This window comes from Gossypium raimondii, chromosome 13 (genome assembly GCF_025698545.1).
Source record: "Gossypium raimondii isolate GPD5lz chromosome 13, ASM2569854v1, whole genome shotgun sequence".
NCBI lineage: Eukaryota > Viridiplantae > Streptophyta > Magnoliopsida > Malvales > Malvaceae > Gossypium > Gossypium raimondii.
The window spans coordinates 57,467,874-57,483,587 of record NC_068577.1 but is presented as its reverse complement, the minus strand read 5'-3'; the positions used below and the strand labels follow the sequence as shown (position 1 = coordinate 57,483,587).

The 15,714-nt window shown below is 30.9% G+C and overlaps 3 protein-coding genes across 4 annotated transcripts; all 3 read right to left on the bottom strand.

The window, feature by feature from the left end:
- Positions 1–204: 204 nt before the first annotated feature.
- LOC105781736 (BURP domain protein RD22) lies at positions 205–1,682 on the bottom strand. The gene is made up of 2 exons (XM_012606245.2): positions 1,565–1,682; positions 205–1,155 (listed from the first exon to the last, which is right to left on the bottom strand). The coding sequence occupies exons 1-2, from the start codon at positions 1,680–1,682 to the stop codon at positions 458–460; spliced, it is 816 nt and encodes a 271-aa protein (XP_012461699.1). The 3' UTR covers positions 205–457.
- A 5,652-nt stretch (positions 1,683–7,334) lies between these two features.
- Positions 7,335–9,784, bottom strand: LOC105783153 (scarecrow-like protein 3). Of its 2 annotated transcripts, none has more exons than XR_008192447.1 (2): positions 7,611–9,784; positions 7,335–7,486 (listed from the first exon to the last, which is right to left on the bottom strand). XR_008192447.1 is itself a non-coding variant. In XM_012608423.2 (2 exons), exon 1 carries the CDS (start codon positions 9,103–9,105, stop codon positions 7,678–7,680), a length of 1,428 nt encoding a protein of 475 aa, XP_012463877.1. In that variant the 5' UTR covers positions 9,106–9,784; the 3' UTR covers positions 7,335–7,486; positions 7,629–7,677. The 2 variants fall into 2 exon arrangements, 1 of the variants encoding a protein (XP_012463877.1); XM_012608423.2 differs by having other exon boundaries at positions 7,629–9,784.
- Positions 9,785–12,333: 2,549 nt separating this feature from the next.
- LOC105781735 (anaphase-promoting complex subunit 11) lies at positions 12,334–14,765 on the bottom strand. Its single transcript, XM_052627172.1, has 4 exons — positions 14,756–14,765; positions 13,744–13,768; positions 13,542–13,660; positions 12,334–12,560 (listed from the first exon to the last, which is right to left on the bottom strand). Exons 1-4 carry the CDS (start codon positions 14,763–14,765, stop codon positions 12,445–12,447), a joined length of 270 nt encoding a protein of 89 aa, XP_052483132.1. The 3' UTR covers positions 12,334–12,444.
- Positions 14,766–15,714: the final 949 nt, after the last annotated feature.

Here is a 15,714-nt window from a genome sequence, read left to right as displayed (position 1 = left end):
CAATGCCGACATCATTAAGATATTAATGTTTTAGTCAACATTTTCGATTATAGAAAGCAATTTGATTCTTTTAAAATATTAATAATCAAATTTAACTTTAGAAAAAATAAAAGTCAAATTAACAAAAAAAGTGTACTTGTTAAAGGCTAAATTAGACATTTCAATAATATAAAATTACAAACGTCGGTATCAAAATAACACTGTTTCAGTTTTATTCATTTCAAGACACACTTAATATAGGTTTACCTTTTTTTTTTTTTATGAATTACAAGAGAAAGGTAAAATACTAACAACAACAACGTAAGTAGCGTAACTGAAATACAGGCCACATATGGGACGGTGAACACTCTGCTACAACAGTGACCATCAAGTAACACTCAGGGTTCAGAGGTTTAACTTTATTTCAGTACAATCCTGTTACAATACCATCTGACTACTGCTCTAACTTTCCAAAAACTCAGTTGGAAACCCAGACGAGGGTATCTCGGCCAAGGAAATGGCAAATCGGGACAGTTCCAGGCTTAACTTTGAGAATCTTAAAGGCTATATGGTTAGGGCTCCAAGCCGATGTATCTTTATGACAAACCGCCATCGCTTTAACCTTCGTTCCATCGTCGCTCACCAGTGGAACCTTATACACCTCGGTCCCCTCAATCGAATGACACAAATACACCGCGTGCGGGTACGTCATCTTGTGGCAAACGACCTCGTTTCCTCCCACTGTTCGAACTCCCTTACCGATCTTAAACGACGGGTTCTTCGTCTCATCCCCGATCTCGTTCGATAACAACTTGATGTTTTTCCCGAGGATCGAGACGCCCGAATCGACGAAGGTCTCTAACGATGCGGCGCAGTACTTGGTTTCACCTCTCATCTCGGGTCTCTCGCAGTTCTTTACCGTGTTCTTCACGTAACTCGCGCTCTTCGATTCGGGTTTCAACGAGAATTTTTTCAAGATTTGTGATAATTCACCGTTCGTCAACGGGGTCGATTCTGCTATTTGCCGAGGCAGGAATTTCGTCGTGTCGCTTTCTTGTAAGAGTCTCTGTAAGAACACCTTCGTACCCGGAAGAAGAGTGTCTTCAAAGAAATAAATGGTTTCCTTTGTAGCTGTATAATCATTGATGCTCTTTCCACCCAAAGCTTTCCTATTTGCTGCATCAAGTTCACAAAAATTATTACTTTGCATGAAAATCGAAGGTCAATTTAGGATTTTGGTCCCTCAACTGTGCTTAAATTTGCAGTTTAGTCTCTATATTTTAATTTCGCATATTTCGGTCTTTTTATCACTGATAATTATTTCTATTAAAATACTAACATGGATTTTTTTACTAAAAACACCTTTTAACTCATCAAGGGTGGCACTAAGGGGAAATTTGCTATATTGCCCCTTTGAATTTTGTAATATTATAAATTAGTACAAAGGCAAATTACTACTTAAACTAATTACTAATTACGTAATAAAAACAAGATTAAGTTATATCAAATTAAAGTATAAAGACTAAATTTTAAATTTAAATATAACAGAGGGACCAAAATCTAGAATGTTTGCATATACACACACCTAGAAGGTTTTCTGAATCATCTCCGTAGGAATAAGCACCAAACTCAGGATCATTTACCCCTTCATTATCTGGATCAGCATCACCTTTGAATGATATGCTTTCACCTATAGTATGCATTTATAATTTGTTAAATAATCAATTCGGAAAATTAATTCATATATATGTTATAATAGAAAATCCGAATGTTGCCGATTGAGTCTTAGCTCAATTGGCGTTAATATTGTTGTCAGTGCAGGAAGACGTGAGTTTGAGTATGCTGAAGTGCATTATCTTCCTATTTAAGGGTTGGGAATGGGTTATAAGTAGTTATAGACATTGTATAAAAAAAAGAGCAGATATTATAAGAATTTATAATAAAATTAATATTATAAAAAAAACCCCGAATTTTAGTTTAATTAGTTCATGCAATTTTTCCCTTAAAATCGATTTTTTATAAGTTTAAGATTCAAATATGCAAGCTTTCGCTATATTAGTGTATCTATACATGTGTGTGACTTACGGATTAAAAATTAACTTAAGAGCAATTGGTAGTGTTTAACACATTTTAAGAGGACTACATGCTTAAATTAAGGTCCAACCTTCTAAGGGTTACATACATAATAGTTAAACCTTTTAAAATGGTCATATAAAAGTTTAATCTTTACCAAAGTGTTCAAATAAAAACTTTTCACACACTTCAACTCAGTTAGTAATAAAAATTAGACGAGTATTGAGGTGTTTAGAATAAAACACATGATAGTTGAATCAAGTATTAAAGAAGAGAAAATAATAAAAATATAATTTGAAATATGATATACGACAGTTGAGAAGCTTTTATTGGAGCATTTTCGAAAAGGTTTGACCTTTATTGGATCATTTTGAAAAGTTTGACCTTTATTTGAACACTTTTAAAAAGGTCGAGCATTTATATGACCGGTTTGAAGGGTTTAACCCTTCTAAAAACAACCCCTAAAAAGTTGAGTCAAATTTAGACATTTAACTTTTTTACGAGATTATAAACCTTGTAAATAAGAAAAAAAAATCGGATATTTAATAAATTACTCTTTTATACCGTGCTTGTCTATGATTGAAGCTTAGAAGAAATAAATAAATTAAAATTTTGAGGGGTAAAAAAGAAATAAAAAAGGTTGATAATGAAAATAAATAAACCAGGATTTGGAAGAACAGCTTGCAAAGATTTGGGCATTTTAGTGTGTGGAAACACTGATTTCCAATGAAGCTCCTCTTTGGTCAATGTTGCTTTGCTTCCTCCAAATGCAAACTATGCCAAAATTGCAGAAATAGATATAAAATTAAATTAAAAGACAAAAATAGATATAAAAATATATGTCAAATATTTACGAGTCTAGATTCGAATTTCAATATTTGTAATCTCTACTTTTTATTTTCAAAAAGAGTAAAAGAGTGTTGAATTGATTCGTTTAGTCACTTTTAGAAGGTGATGTTTACGAGTCTGAGATTCGAGTCTCAACATTCGCAACACTTTTTTCTTATCTTCAGAAGATGCTAAGGTAAAACCCGAGGTGAATACAAAGGGGAGGGCAGGGCAAGCCCCTCCCTAAAAATGGAAAATTGTATTTCAACATTCTTAAAATAATTAAATTATAGGTTTATATGTGATAAAATTACACTTTAGCTTCCCCTAAATAGAAAAATTTTGTTTAGTCATTTTCAAAAATGATCAAATCATAAATTGATACATGATAAAATTATATTTTGACCTCTCAAAAATTTATAATTTAATTCAAAGCCCTCTTAATTTTTTTTCTAAATTCACCCTTGGGTAAACCAAGCATATTTAGTCGAGTAGTAAGGAGCTCAATGCTCCTTAAAATAAGGTTTCCAGTAGGGGAGAAACTAGAAAAAAATTTTAGGGGAGGCAAAATTAAATTGTAATTTTTACGATAGTAAAAATGTGATTTTTTAATGGATTAAATCAAAATTTTATCATTTTAAGGGGTAAAGTGCAATTTTACCTTTACTAATTTAAAATTTTAAAAATTTTAAAGGGCCAAGTAGAGCCAGGGCTCTTGCCAGTCCCCTAGATTCGTTTCTGGTTTCGGGTTTGAGTATTGTAGGTGAAAAAAAATTCTTGTTTAGGGGTTTGACCTAGTTTAACACTAGATTTAGGATGAATTTGGATGGGTGATGCGTTTACCTGCGGTTAGTGTAAAAACAGTGGTGGCGGTGAGATTAGATACTATAGCGATACTGTAGCGTGAGACAAAAAGTAAGCTAAACGCACCGCACCGCACCCAATCGCCCATCCAAACCCACCCTTAGTCAATGTTAAATTGATTCGTGTAGTCACCTTTAAAGGGTAACATTTAAAAGTCCGAGATTTAAATTCCAAATTTTGCAACAATTTTTTTCCCTATTTTCATAAGATGCTATAAGACAAACCAATGCATGATGGGTTGAATAGTAAGAAGTTCAATGACCCTTAAGTAATGTTTCGAATTCGAGTATTGTGAATGAAAAAGAAATAGCATCGGAAGAGCTTTACTCCTTGTTTAAGGGTTTAACTCGACTCAATGGATACAGTGGCAGAGGGAAAAATGGAATTCTTTTTATATAATCCTTTTAGTTTGTAAGGAATGATAAGTTAATATAATAATAAAATTACACTTTAACCCTTCTAAAAATTATTTTTCTTTGGTCTCCTAAAACAATCTCCGGACGTCACCCCTAAATGGATACCAAAAGATCTAATACGAAAAAAAATGATAAAGAATATAGAGCAAAAGATGTTAAAAGGCATACATTGAGTAAAGCAAAGATGACAATGAAACGAAACGCCATTGAAGGTCTTGAACAAGCTCTGCAACTCTTAGATGTGAGGTAGGCAATCTTCTATTTTGAAATGTACTATGATAACTATATATATATATATATATACACACAAAATAAATATAAAAATATATTTGGAAATTAACAAGGAAAATCAAAGTTGGAAAAATCTTAAGGATATACCCAAAAAAATTCCATAGTGATAAAATAATAATGCTTGGAATTATCGCATGGACTGCATAATATACATAACAAAACATAATGGAGCCGAAACTTAAGTTTGTAATTTCAATGACAACAAAGATTTTAATCTCGATTAAAGCAGTGGCGGAGTCAGAAAAAAAAATTAGAATGGAATTAAATTGTATATTTTTACGATAGTAAAAATGTAATTTCATCATTTTAATAGTATATATTTTTATATTTTTTAAAGGATTAAATCAAATTTTTATCATTTTGAGAAGCCAAAGTGCAATTTTACCATTATTAATTTAAAATTTTATAAATTATAAATAGTCTAAATGAAAAATTTTCTATTTTAGGGGAGCCGGGGCCCCTGCTAGCCCCCTGTTTCCGTCACTAGATTAAGGTAACTTGGAAGTCCCTATATTATAGGAATTGATTTAAATTAGTCCATTTATTATTAAATAGATTAATTTAGTCTCTATATTATTAAAAGAATTAAATAAGACCAACTTATAATAGAGTTAACATTTATTGTATAAAAATTGTCTTGAAATTTATTTATTTTTCAAATGCAATTCAAATCTAAATAAAAGATTTCATTTATAGAATCATAAAAATTTTAAAAATATTAACTCTATTAAACAGTAAATGATAACTCTTTTCAATTTGGTCTTATTTAATTTTTTTAAATAGTATTAGGATTAAATTGATCTATTTAATAACAAAAGGACTAATCTAATTAGATTTCTATAATAGAGGGACCTGTTACACAATTTTTATGAGCCGACCAAAAATATGCTATGCGAATCAAATTTAATTATGAAATTTGATGCAATATACTTTGAATTTTATTGTTAACATCTCCCAAAGAAAAAAATACTTGCCGAATTTGTTGGTTTAATTATAGATGCTTTGGTTGCAATGTAAAATTCTAAAATTTTAATAAAATAAAATAAAAATAATATTAAATATTAAATTAAAGTAATATATATTAAAATAATATGAGCGGATTTGAGCAAAATTTATATTGATATTTTGGGTTGGGTCAGACTGGACTAACATAAAGTGAATTGATATTATATATAAGCTCGGTTCAATCCATGAACAATTCTAATGAACACTGATGGCCGTAAAAGTATCATGGAGACCTTTGTACTAAAAGTCGGATTGTATTTTGTCTCATTTACTTGAAAAAATGTGCAAATTAGTCTATATATGTTATATTAAAGAGCAAATTAATATTTCTGTTAAAAATTTCATCAATTTCTACCGTTAAAGATTGGTCTTTGTACATGAGCATGAGGTACACGTGTAGGCTGGTTGTAACTATTTGGTTATTCCATCAGGTACGCCAGTTTTTACCAATAGAAATGGATGTAATTTTTAATAAAAATAATCATTTTGCTCTTTGATCTGACATATAGAGACTAATTTCCTTAATTTTTAATAAAAGAATCAAATAACATCAAAATTTAACAAAGTTAACATCTGCTATTTAAAAATATCATTTATTGTTTAATGTAATTAATATTTTCAAAATTTTATGGTGCTATAAATGAAATCTTTTATTTAGAATTGAACTAAAATGAATAAAATAATTGTCATGTCATTTCTGAATGTTAACTATCGATTAAAATTTGACATTATTTGAGTCTTTTAGCAGCTAAAGAACTAATCGATACATTTAACAGTAAAATAATAATTTAATCCGTAGAGGACCTACCATGTAATTTTACCTTGTCTGATTAAAACATATTTTAATAGTTTATTAATATTTAAAGCAGTCCAAAATGGACCTAGGCTTTAATTTTTTTGAAGCTTCTCGACGAGACACAAATTTAATTTAAATAATTAAAATATTTTATAGTTAAATTTAATTATAAATATATATAACATTTTATTTATATCAATTTTAAGGTTTTTTTACCTAAATGATATAAAAATAATTAATCACGAAAATAGTATGGGAAACAGATTAATTACGAAAATAGGTATTTATTACAGTGTTTCATCAGTGCCGCCTGATATATTAACGGCACTAGACTAAAATGTGATGACCTAATATATTCAAGGATCTGATATGTAACTTTCTCATTTTGATTGGTTGGCTTGAAGGGTGTTGCGGCTGCTTTGTAAACCCTCCTTGTTTATTATTATTATTTATTCCCTTTCAACACCAAAAATAAAGAAGCATCTTACCAATTAGTCTAAAAAATATTTTTATAAAAAAAACCGTTTCTAACCGAAATAAATATTATTTATTTTTGAAAAATAAATTTTTTGTTTAAATTTTGTCTAACATAACAGTTAATAATATTTATAGTAGTTTTGTTTTGCTTACATTATATCTAGAAACTATAAATTTAACTAATAATTATAATTTATACATAATAATTTTTTCTAAAGCTTTCATAATTATAATTTTATACTGTACCCGTAAATGAATTTGATAATAAATTTGGCCTCTCTATTTTTGGCGTTGAAAGAGAATAGAATAAAATAAAATAATAAATAAGGAGGATTTATGAAACAATTTATCCCGCCATACTATCATGCAGCAGTCTTAATCTAAATGGAAATTTTACATATTAGGTCCTTGAATATTTTAAGTCATCACATTTCAATTTGTTTGGTGCCGCTAATATATCAAGCGGCACGGGTGGAACACTGTAATTAATCTATTTCTCGTACATTCTTTGTAATTAATTATTTTTTTATATTATTTACGTAAAAAAAAAGCACAATTTTACTCATTTCCACTAATTTCGAGTGTACAAAAATTAAATTGCTCCATTGAAAAAAGAAAACTAACTGTACATTGCACTCAACAGTTAAAATTTTTAACCAATACAGGGTAAATATCAATATTGAGATGAAAAAGTAAAATAAAAGTTACCAAGGGTAAAATTTGCACCTAACACGATGACCATTGTCCATGTATAACTCTGTAAAAATTAAAATCATTGTGATTTCATTTCATAAACTGAAAGTTAAAAGGAAAACTGTACATTGCACTCAACAGTAAAAAAATTTAACCAATGAGATGAAAAAGTAAAAAAGAAAAGTTACCAAGGGTAAATTTTTCACCTAACACGATGAGTATGTATAACTTCAAAAAATCATTGTGATTTTCATTTCATAAACTGTTCCGACACCTCCAAGCCGATACTGAAAACATCGGTCGATCTTGCCAACAAATCATGACACAGCCGTTCTCGCCTTTCATCTTGTACCCGTTGCAGTTATAACCTTGCAACAATGTCTTCGCTTGCAACATGCCGTAGTAACTCAATGGGACGTTACAGAACCCGGCTGAATCGAGCCTTTGTATCCACTTCTCTAGCTTTTCATGTCTCTCTTTCCTCTCGGCTCCTTCGCAAGATATTATGTTCTTGATTTCGTTCCCGAAGAGCATCTTTTCGAGTTTAAGTCTCTCGGAGGATGCCCTTGAGACCGTGGATTCCAAGCAATCGAACAATGCCGCGTACGAATGGAGGGACTCTAATAGCCTTTCCATTAGTGTGGACCCGTTGTGGTTAGAGTCTTGCTCGGTTATGACCACGAGTTTAGGCAACAAGCCACGTAGTGCGGTAAGAAAGGTATCGACCTTCGGTGAAACGGGTGAAGATAAGGGCGACGAAGAAGCCGAGTCCGGGCTAGGGCTGTATCCGTTAACCGTATCTTTCTCGAGTAACTCTCCTAAGGTGTTTTGACTCATTTGTAAGGCTCTTTGTAAGTGGATTCCATTTGAGTTCTTCAATGCTAACGGAAGTTTCTTCCGAAGGGGTTCGTCATCAGAAGCCAAAAGAGAATGCAATCGGAGAACCGAGCTAATAGCTACCGCTTCCCCGGTTTTAACATGCAGTCTTTCAACATCGAGATCCTCTAATTCGCCAACGACCGGATTAAATTGAAACGGTATATCCAACTTCTCGGCTTCTTCCGACAATCTATGCCCCATTTGATCCAACACTTCTTTTCGTACATGTATCCCCGTAATCCTCAAATGCGGCGGACCTTCTGGTCTTGCACTCAAACCTCGAATGAGTGCAATCCATTGCATAGGCTCCGCCGCGTCGAGATCAATCACATGTACCACCTTTTCCCCTTCCATCGCTTCGATTATAGCTTGGTTAACAAGCAAGAATGCCGCTTTCAAAAACGGAAACACCTCGAAAAACAACCTCCGAACCAAAGCTTGTTCCGATACCAAATCGACAACCCTAGTCGAATTAATAGCCTTATGCAGACCGGGCCACGTTTTGAGGATCCGGTCCGCTAGTGCTTCGGTGAAATAAGCGGCAATACGTTGCATCGTATCGCCGTCCGGTGAAGCGAGTTCCGATATTTGCTCGAGCGCAATGTTCGCGTTTTCGAGACTACCGGTGGCTACATGATTAGCACAGGTGAGTAACAAATGGATCAAATATAAACCCCTTTCTTCTGATTTAAGTTCTTTAAGCCATGGATATGATGATCCTAAGCTAGGTGACAAGGACATCATAGAAAAAACTTGCAGTGATGATGATGATGATTTTAACGGTGAGGATTCGTTTTGGGACATTTACACCATTAAATTACACAGCTCCAAGCTTATATATATTCAAAATTTCATGAAATTAATGTCCCAAAAAGGGGGGAAATTAAAAAAACTGAGAATTTTAATTGAACAAAAAATCCAACCAGAAAAAAAAAAGAGATGAAAAACAGTGATTTGTCTAAAAAAGGTTCATAAAAAGTAACAAAAACCTCACAAATTCAAAAAAAAAAAATTCCCCAAAAAAATAGAAGAAGAGTTGAGCGGAATCCTTACTGGGTTTTGAAGATGACCAAAAACCCAAATCAAATCACATAAAAAACTTAGCCAATACTTGAAAAAAATGGCTTAATTTTCTGGGTTTTTTTTTTAGATAAAGAGTTGAAAAAAAAAAAGTAACAAAAACCTCATAAATTCAAATATATATATATAGAAGAAGAGTTGAGCTAAATCCTTACTGAGTTTTGTAGATGATCAAAAACCCAAATCAAATCACATAAAAAACTTGGCCAACACTCGAAAAAGATAGCTTAATTTTCTGGGTGTTCATTGTTATTGAGAAGAAAGAATAAAAGGGAAAGGGGAGGGTTTGGGTTTGGTCATTGTAACGTTTTGTCGACAAACAATGCGTGAATGAAGATTTTGTCGTGTGATGATTTGTCGTTGCTCATTACACTTTGAGTGGAATATGGAATTTTTATGAAAAATTGAGCCTCTTTTTTTTTGCTTTCTCTTCTGAGCTTTTTGTCTTTATATTCCTAATCTTTTTAGCTTTATGATTTTTAGTTTAATTCTGTTTTTAGTCCCTATGCTTTTTTATATCAGAAATGCAATTCTCTACTTTTAATATGGCGAATTTAGTCCTTTAATTATTTTGATTGAATAATTGAAGTCTTATTAATAATATTATTTAAGGCATCATATTAAATTGGATCACTAACCAACTAGGGCGAAGCCAGAAAATTTGTTTAGGGGAGTCGAAATTAAATTATAATTTTTACGATAGTAAAAATGTAATTTCACCAATTTAATAGTCTATATCTTTATAATATTTAAAGGATTAAATCAAAATTTTATCATTTTTAGAAAGGCCAAAATAAAATTTTACCTTTACTAATTAAAAATTTTAAAGAGCCTAATTTTTTTTTTCCATTTTAAAGGGGATCGAGCCCCTGCTAACCTCCCTAGCTACGCCCTGTAGCCCACATTAAGCCAAGTAAGCAAATAAAAGTGTTGAGGATGGGATTGTAAAGTTTGTTGTAAGTCAGGTAAGCAAAATGAAATTCAATATATGATTATTTTTTTTGCTTGCAAAGTTTCCACTTGCCTTTAAATTGACTACATGACCATTTTTTTATTTTAAAATGTTACATGATCTAATTTAATGAAAATTTTCATGATTTTATCCATCGGACTTTAATTATTAAATAAAAAATAAAACCCTAAACTTTTAAGACTAAAGTACATAAATTAAATTTCGAATGTACAAATAATACAAGGACCAATAATATAATTAAATCTTTTCCTTTCTCTACAAACTTCTCGTCATATTCTTTATTTTAGATCTTTTACAATGTAATATAAAAATTAATACAAATATATATATAAAAAAATTATATAAATATACAATATTTGAACTCTTATAGGTAAAATTAACACCAAATTTATAAATAATTTTGTCTTTGCATTAGGTGGATAAGAATCAAGGGCAGGCCCTTTTTTTTTTTTTTACCATTTATATATTCCCAAAGGTTAGAAGAAGCCAAACATGTCCTAACAAAGACACAGCAATTGGCCTCAATGTGCTTTGTTTCTTAGTGGGGTGTGGGAGATTGCAAGAAAAGTCTCCAAAGTGATTCCAAAAACATGGTTTTTGGTTTCTAACCCAAAGAATTAAAAGAAAAAAGACTTTAAATTTGGTATTTTATTTTATTATTATAAGACAAAGAGACAAAGAAATCTAAGGAAATAGAAGATCCAAAAGTAGATAAGAGATACATAAATGATACATTTATCTCTACTTGTGGAGTTAGGTGGAGTAGTTGGGAATTTGTCCATACTTAAAATCTACACTTGTTTGGAGGGTTATGAAAATGTGTTAATCCAATTTGATAGTCTTGAGACGTTTAAGGACGTTTAAGAGAGTTCTTTGAAGGGTTTCAACTCTGCTCTGATTAGGAGAATTCATTGGCTGTTGTCACGATTTGGTCGTTAGAGTATTTTGCACATATCTAGAGAAGATAATCAGGATGCTGATAACTTGGTAAAGACGGTACATGAGAGAAGGCACGGGTTGCGACTATTTGAGGTTCTACCATTTAGCGAAGGGTTTAAGTTATTGTAGCTAGGTTTTTTATTATCTTTGTCGAAAAAAAAAACTACATTTTGTTTAAGAGTAGGGTGCAAGGGTTTTTTTAAATTTAATAATTAAAATATACTTTTATTTAAATTTAATTATAAAGTATAGGATAAAATATAATTAATGTCACTTAATTATTAATAAACTTCCGCTTTAACTACTCAATTTTAGAAAATTATGTGTAAAATTACTAATAGTTAAATAACTTTGAAAATAATTTACTCTATGGTGAATAATGACTTAACCACTTAAACAATAATTTTCAAATAATTCAATGATCAATTTATAACCTTTTAAATTTAGGGACTAAAGTGCAAACGCCCTAATAGTTGAGCTACCTCAAGTGTAACTTACTTAAAATTACACAAATTTAATGTTAATATAATTTTTCATTTTCAATGAATTTTAAACTCACTGCTAGAATTTAGAATTTAGGTTCAAATCTCATTAATTACAAATAAAAACTTCTAAATAAAATCATTTATGATTCAACCAAAAACCCAAAATTCATTCCTTGGGTCTTGACTAACACCCATTTCTCCAAAGGGCAATGATGTTTGGATCAAGGTCTTGCTTAAGTACCGGCCCGAAAAAAACCATTAAACAAATTGACTCAAGAATCTAACCGAAATACAAGATCAAAGAGTCATTAAACCGATTGAATGAGAACTGATACGGACTGGTTGGACCAAGTGATTGAACCAAAAAAAATTTATTTACTCGAACCGGTCAGACCGGCAAACCGATAGTTTGACCGGTTCCACCACCAGTCCGGCTCTGAAAACCCTTTTAACCTTGCTAAAAGGGAGTGTGTTTGACGAATTAAAGGTTGATGGCCAAACTGTTGGTCCATTTTACATCAACCATGTAAGCACAAAACAGAAACAAAACTCATATTTGGTGAATCTATGAATATAGGTAGATCAAAATGAGAAGAGATAAAAAGTGTGTTTTTTGAACAGATAAGCAACATAAGGCATCAATGGTTAAAATATTTATTGGATGAATCATCCCTTGAACTGCCATTCACGACGGCACATTGGACAATGTGCTTGAGAAGTCTGTGAATTAACCCATTTCAGGATGCAATGAAGATGGAAAGCATGGTTGCATGCACCCCAAACTGCAACACAACAACCGATAAACATCGTTAAGTACTAAGAAGATGATGAACTCCAAACATTTACATGTATAATAAGTAAGAAAGCAATGAGACAAAAATGAAAACAATCGAGGTTATTTGGACTCAGGTGTGAGGGTCATATCCCCATACCTCTGTCCAAATATATGAATGCTTCAAAAATATGAGGTAAAGAGTCAAAGCAAATATGCATTGTATTTGTAAATATACTTGTTCTGTCATGATTATATAAGCAAACCATGCCTACTATTAGTTCATGTCAAAATACCAAATTTGTATCTTTCTTTGAATCTAAGTTACTCAGACTCGGATGTGAATCTCATGAATGGATCTGTGTCCAACAGCAATCTGTTTGATTTTTTCTAAGTTTTCCTTATACCTATATCTGAATATGTGTCAAATATATCGGACACAAGTACATCAAGCAAGAAGAAGAATGGAACAAAATAACTCTTGCATGAACAAAGTGCTACAATCTCATAAAAGTAGAAGTAATTCCTAAAAAGTATATATCAATGAAATCATCATAGAAAAGCAATTCCAAATAGACTCTTAGACCCATATATTAATGGGATTTCAAAAAGATTTTTCTTTGCACATGAATGCCATTTAGCAAATTTTAGTAGCATTGTCCTGACAATTGTCCTAGTAGAAAAATGAAAATATTTTAAAAAAGGAATGGGATACACATTCACGCTATGGTGCTCCACCTCTTTATTTTTCTCAAAGTAACAGTGTCTAACACAAGGATATAGGGATACAACCTCCGAGAGCCTTCCAAATACATAGAAAAACATAGAAAAATCAGCCTTACCTGTGTCGACACATACCCGAATTTGAATAACATAATGTTCATGAAACCAAAAGGTAAGAACTATTAAATGGCACAAAATTTCATAGAAACTCTTTTTAATAACGACTCAACAATATAAGACAATACGATCAGTCTAAGTAAAGACTTACTCAATGGGCAATCATCCCCAGGGAGTTTACAGTCAGAACAACAACCATCAAAGGCCATCCTACAAATTCCACATGTTTCATCTTGGGCATCCCATGTCCATGAAGCAACAGCATGCCATCTGTCATCAAAAAGAAAATATAATTAGACTTTCCTCATCATTAAAAAAACAACGGTAATTCAACAAAAAAGCATAAATTTTACATTGGGATGCAAGTGGTAAAGAGTGCTTACTCTGTTTATAGCCAAAAGATATAGGGAGAGAAATAGGTCAAGAGAAAACTGCTTCTTCTAGTAAAAAAAACAAATGTCATTTTGACCAAAAACAAGTCCAACACTTCATTTTGCTTGAAATAGTCATGTTCGACACATATATGGACATGGTGGTGAGAGGACATGACTTTCCAAATACATGGAAAAACATAGAAAACAAAGCGCGCATAGCCATGTCAGACACATACAAGTATCCGAAACTTATACCCGTGTCCAAGTAGCATAGCTTAGTAATATTTAACATACATATGATATACTCAAGAATTTAAAAGGTTGAGGAAGAACAAGAAAAATGCTTTTTGCCATAAATCAAAGATATATACTCAAGAAAAACAGAAACCACAAAAGGTGCTATTATTGTGAAATAAATCTTCTTCCGACTCTTCATTTCTCTTTAAGTTCTCATGTCCGATATTTCCAAATATAAGTATGGGAATATGACTTTTCAAATACCCGCCAAATACATGAAATACTTGCAAAAAGGACTGAATATGCACATGTTGGACACATACACAAAATCCAAGACGTGGAATAAACCATTTACTCATAAAAGATTAACAAAAACAATTTTGCTTGAGACACTTTGCATTGAAGACAAGGATACGTAGCAACTTGACTTTCATCTTCTCCTGCAAAACCAAGACCTATGTGAGAGAACTTTCCCCATACATAAATTATAAATTCATATCAGAATTCAGAACTACTCAAATTTTCACCATTATTGGAACTAAAACAAAATCAGCAAGATCCCCATGCCCCTTTCATTTGATATTCATTTCCATTTCTTAAATTTTCTCAGCTACCAAACAGACACCAAACAGTCAAAATTTAACTACATCAGTTCCATGCTAAAGACCTCACTAGCGGTGTGAATAAATTTCACATCAATAGCAGCAGATCGTGGCCGCAAATAACGGAAAATAATCATTATAGCGGCTATAACAGCCCGCCATTTCCGCAAAACCTATACCCTTAAATTAAATTGATGAGACAAATAGTAACGAGCAGTAGGATCGAAAACAGGAAATCAAAATATAGCATAGTGATGAAGATAGACAGAGAGCAAATAACTTAAAATCTCTCTATCATGACTGTAAGTGGACATCGAATCTTTTTAGGGTTTAGGGTTTTGAAAATTACCTTATTCAAATTTCCTGCTCCGTCGGAAACTAGAAGACAGAGTGAGCTGCGACAGAGCGGTGGTGAGAGTAGGTCCGGAGTTTTTTTTTTCGAACAAAATTAAAATGTTTTGCCCGCTTTGCATTTTTTATATAAATTTAATTATATAACATATGGATTATGATGTAGAATTTCATTTTTATTTAATATTTTCTTAATATAAGTTAATTATGTTTATGCATAATATAATTCTCAAGTTATATATTGATTTTAGTAAATTCATATAAGAATATTTTATTATTAAGAATTTTATGAAATTATATATTATTATTAAATTATATTTAATATTAATTATTTTAAATTGTATAAATTCATATAAAAAATTTATTATTAAGAATTTTATGAAATTATATATTATTATTAAATTATATGTAATATTTATTATTTTAAATTATACAAATTCATAAAATATAATTTATTAGTTATAATTATTTTAAATTTTCCTATTAAATCATATATTTTAATTTAAATATATTTAATATTAATTATTTCAAATTTTCTTTTATAGTATCATATATTATGATTTGAATAAATTCATATAAGAATAATAATTATTAAGAATTTTATTAAATTATATATTTTAATTATAATATATTTAATAATAATTATGTTAATTTATATTTTACAAGATCATATATTATGATTTGATTAAATTCATGTAAGAATATTAATTATTAATAATTTTATTAAAATATATTTTAATTAAAATATATTTAATAATAA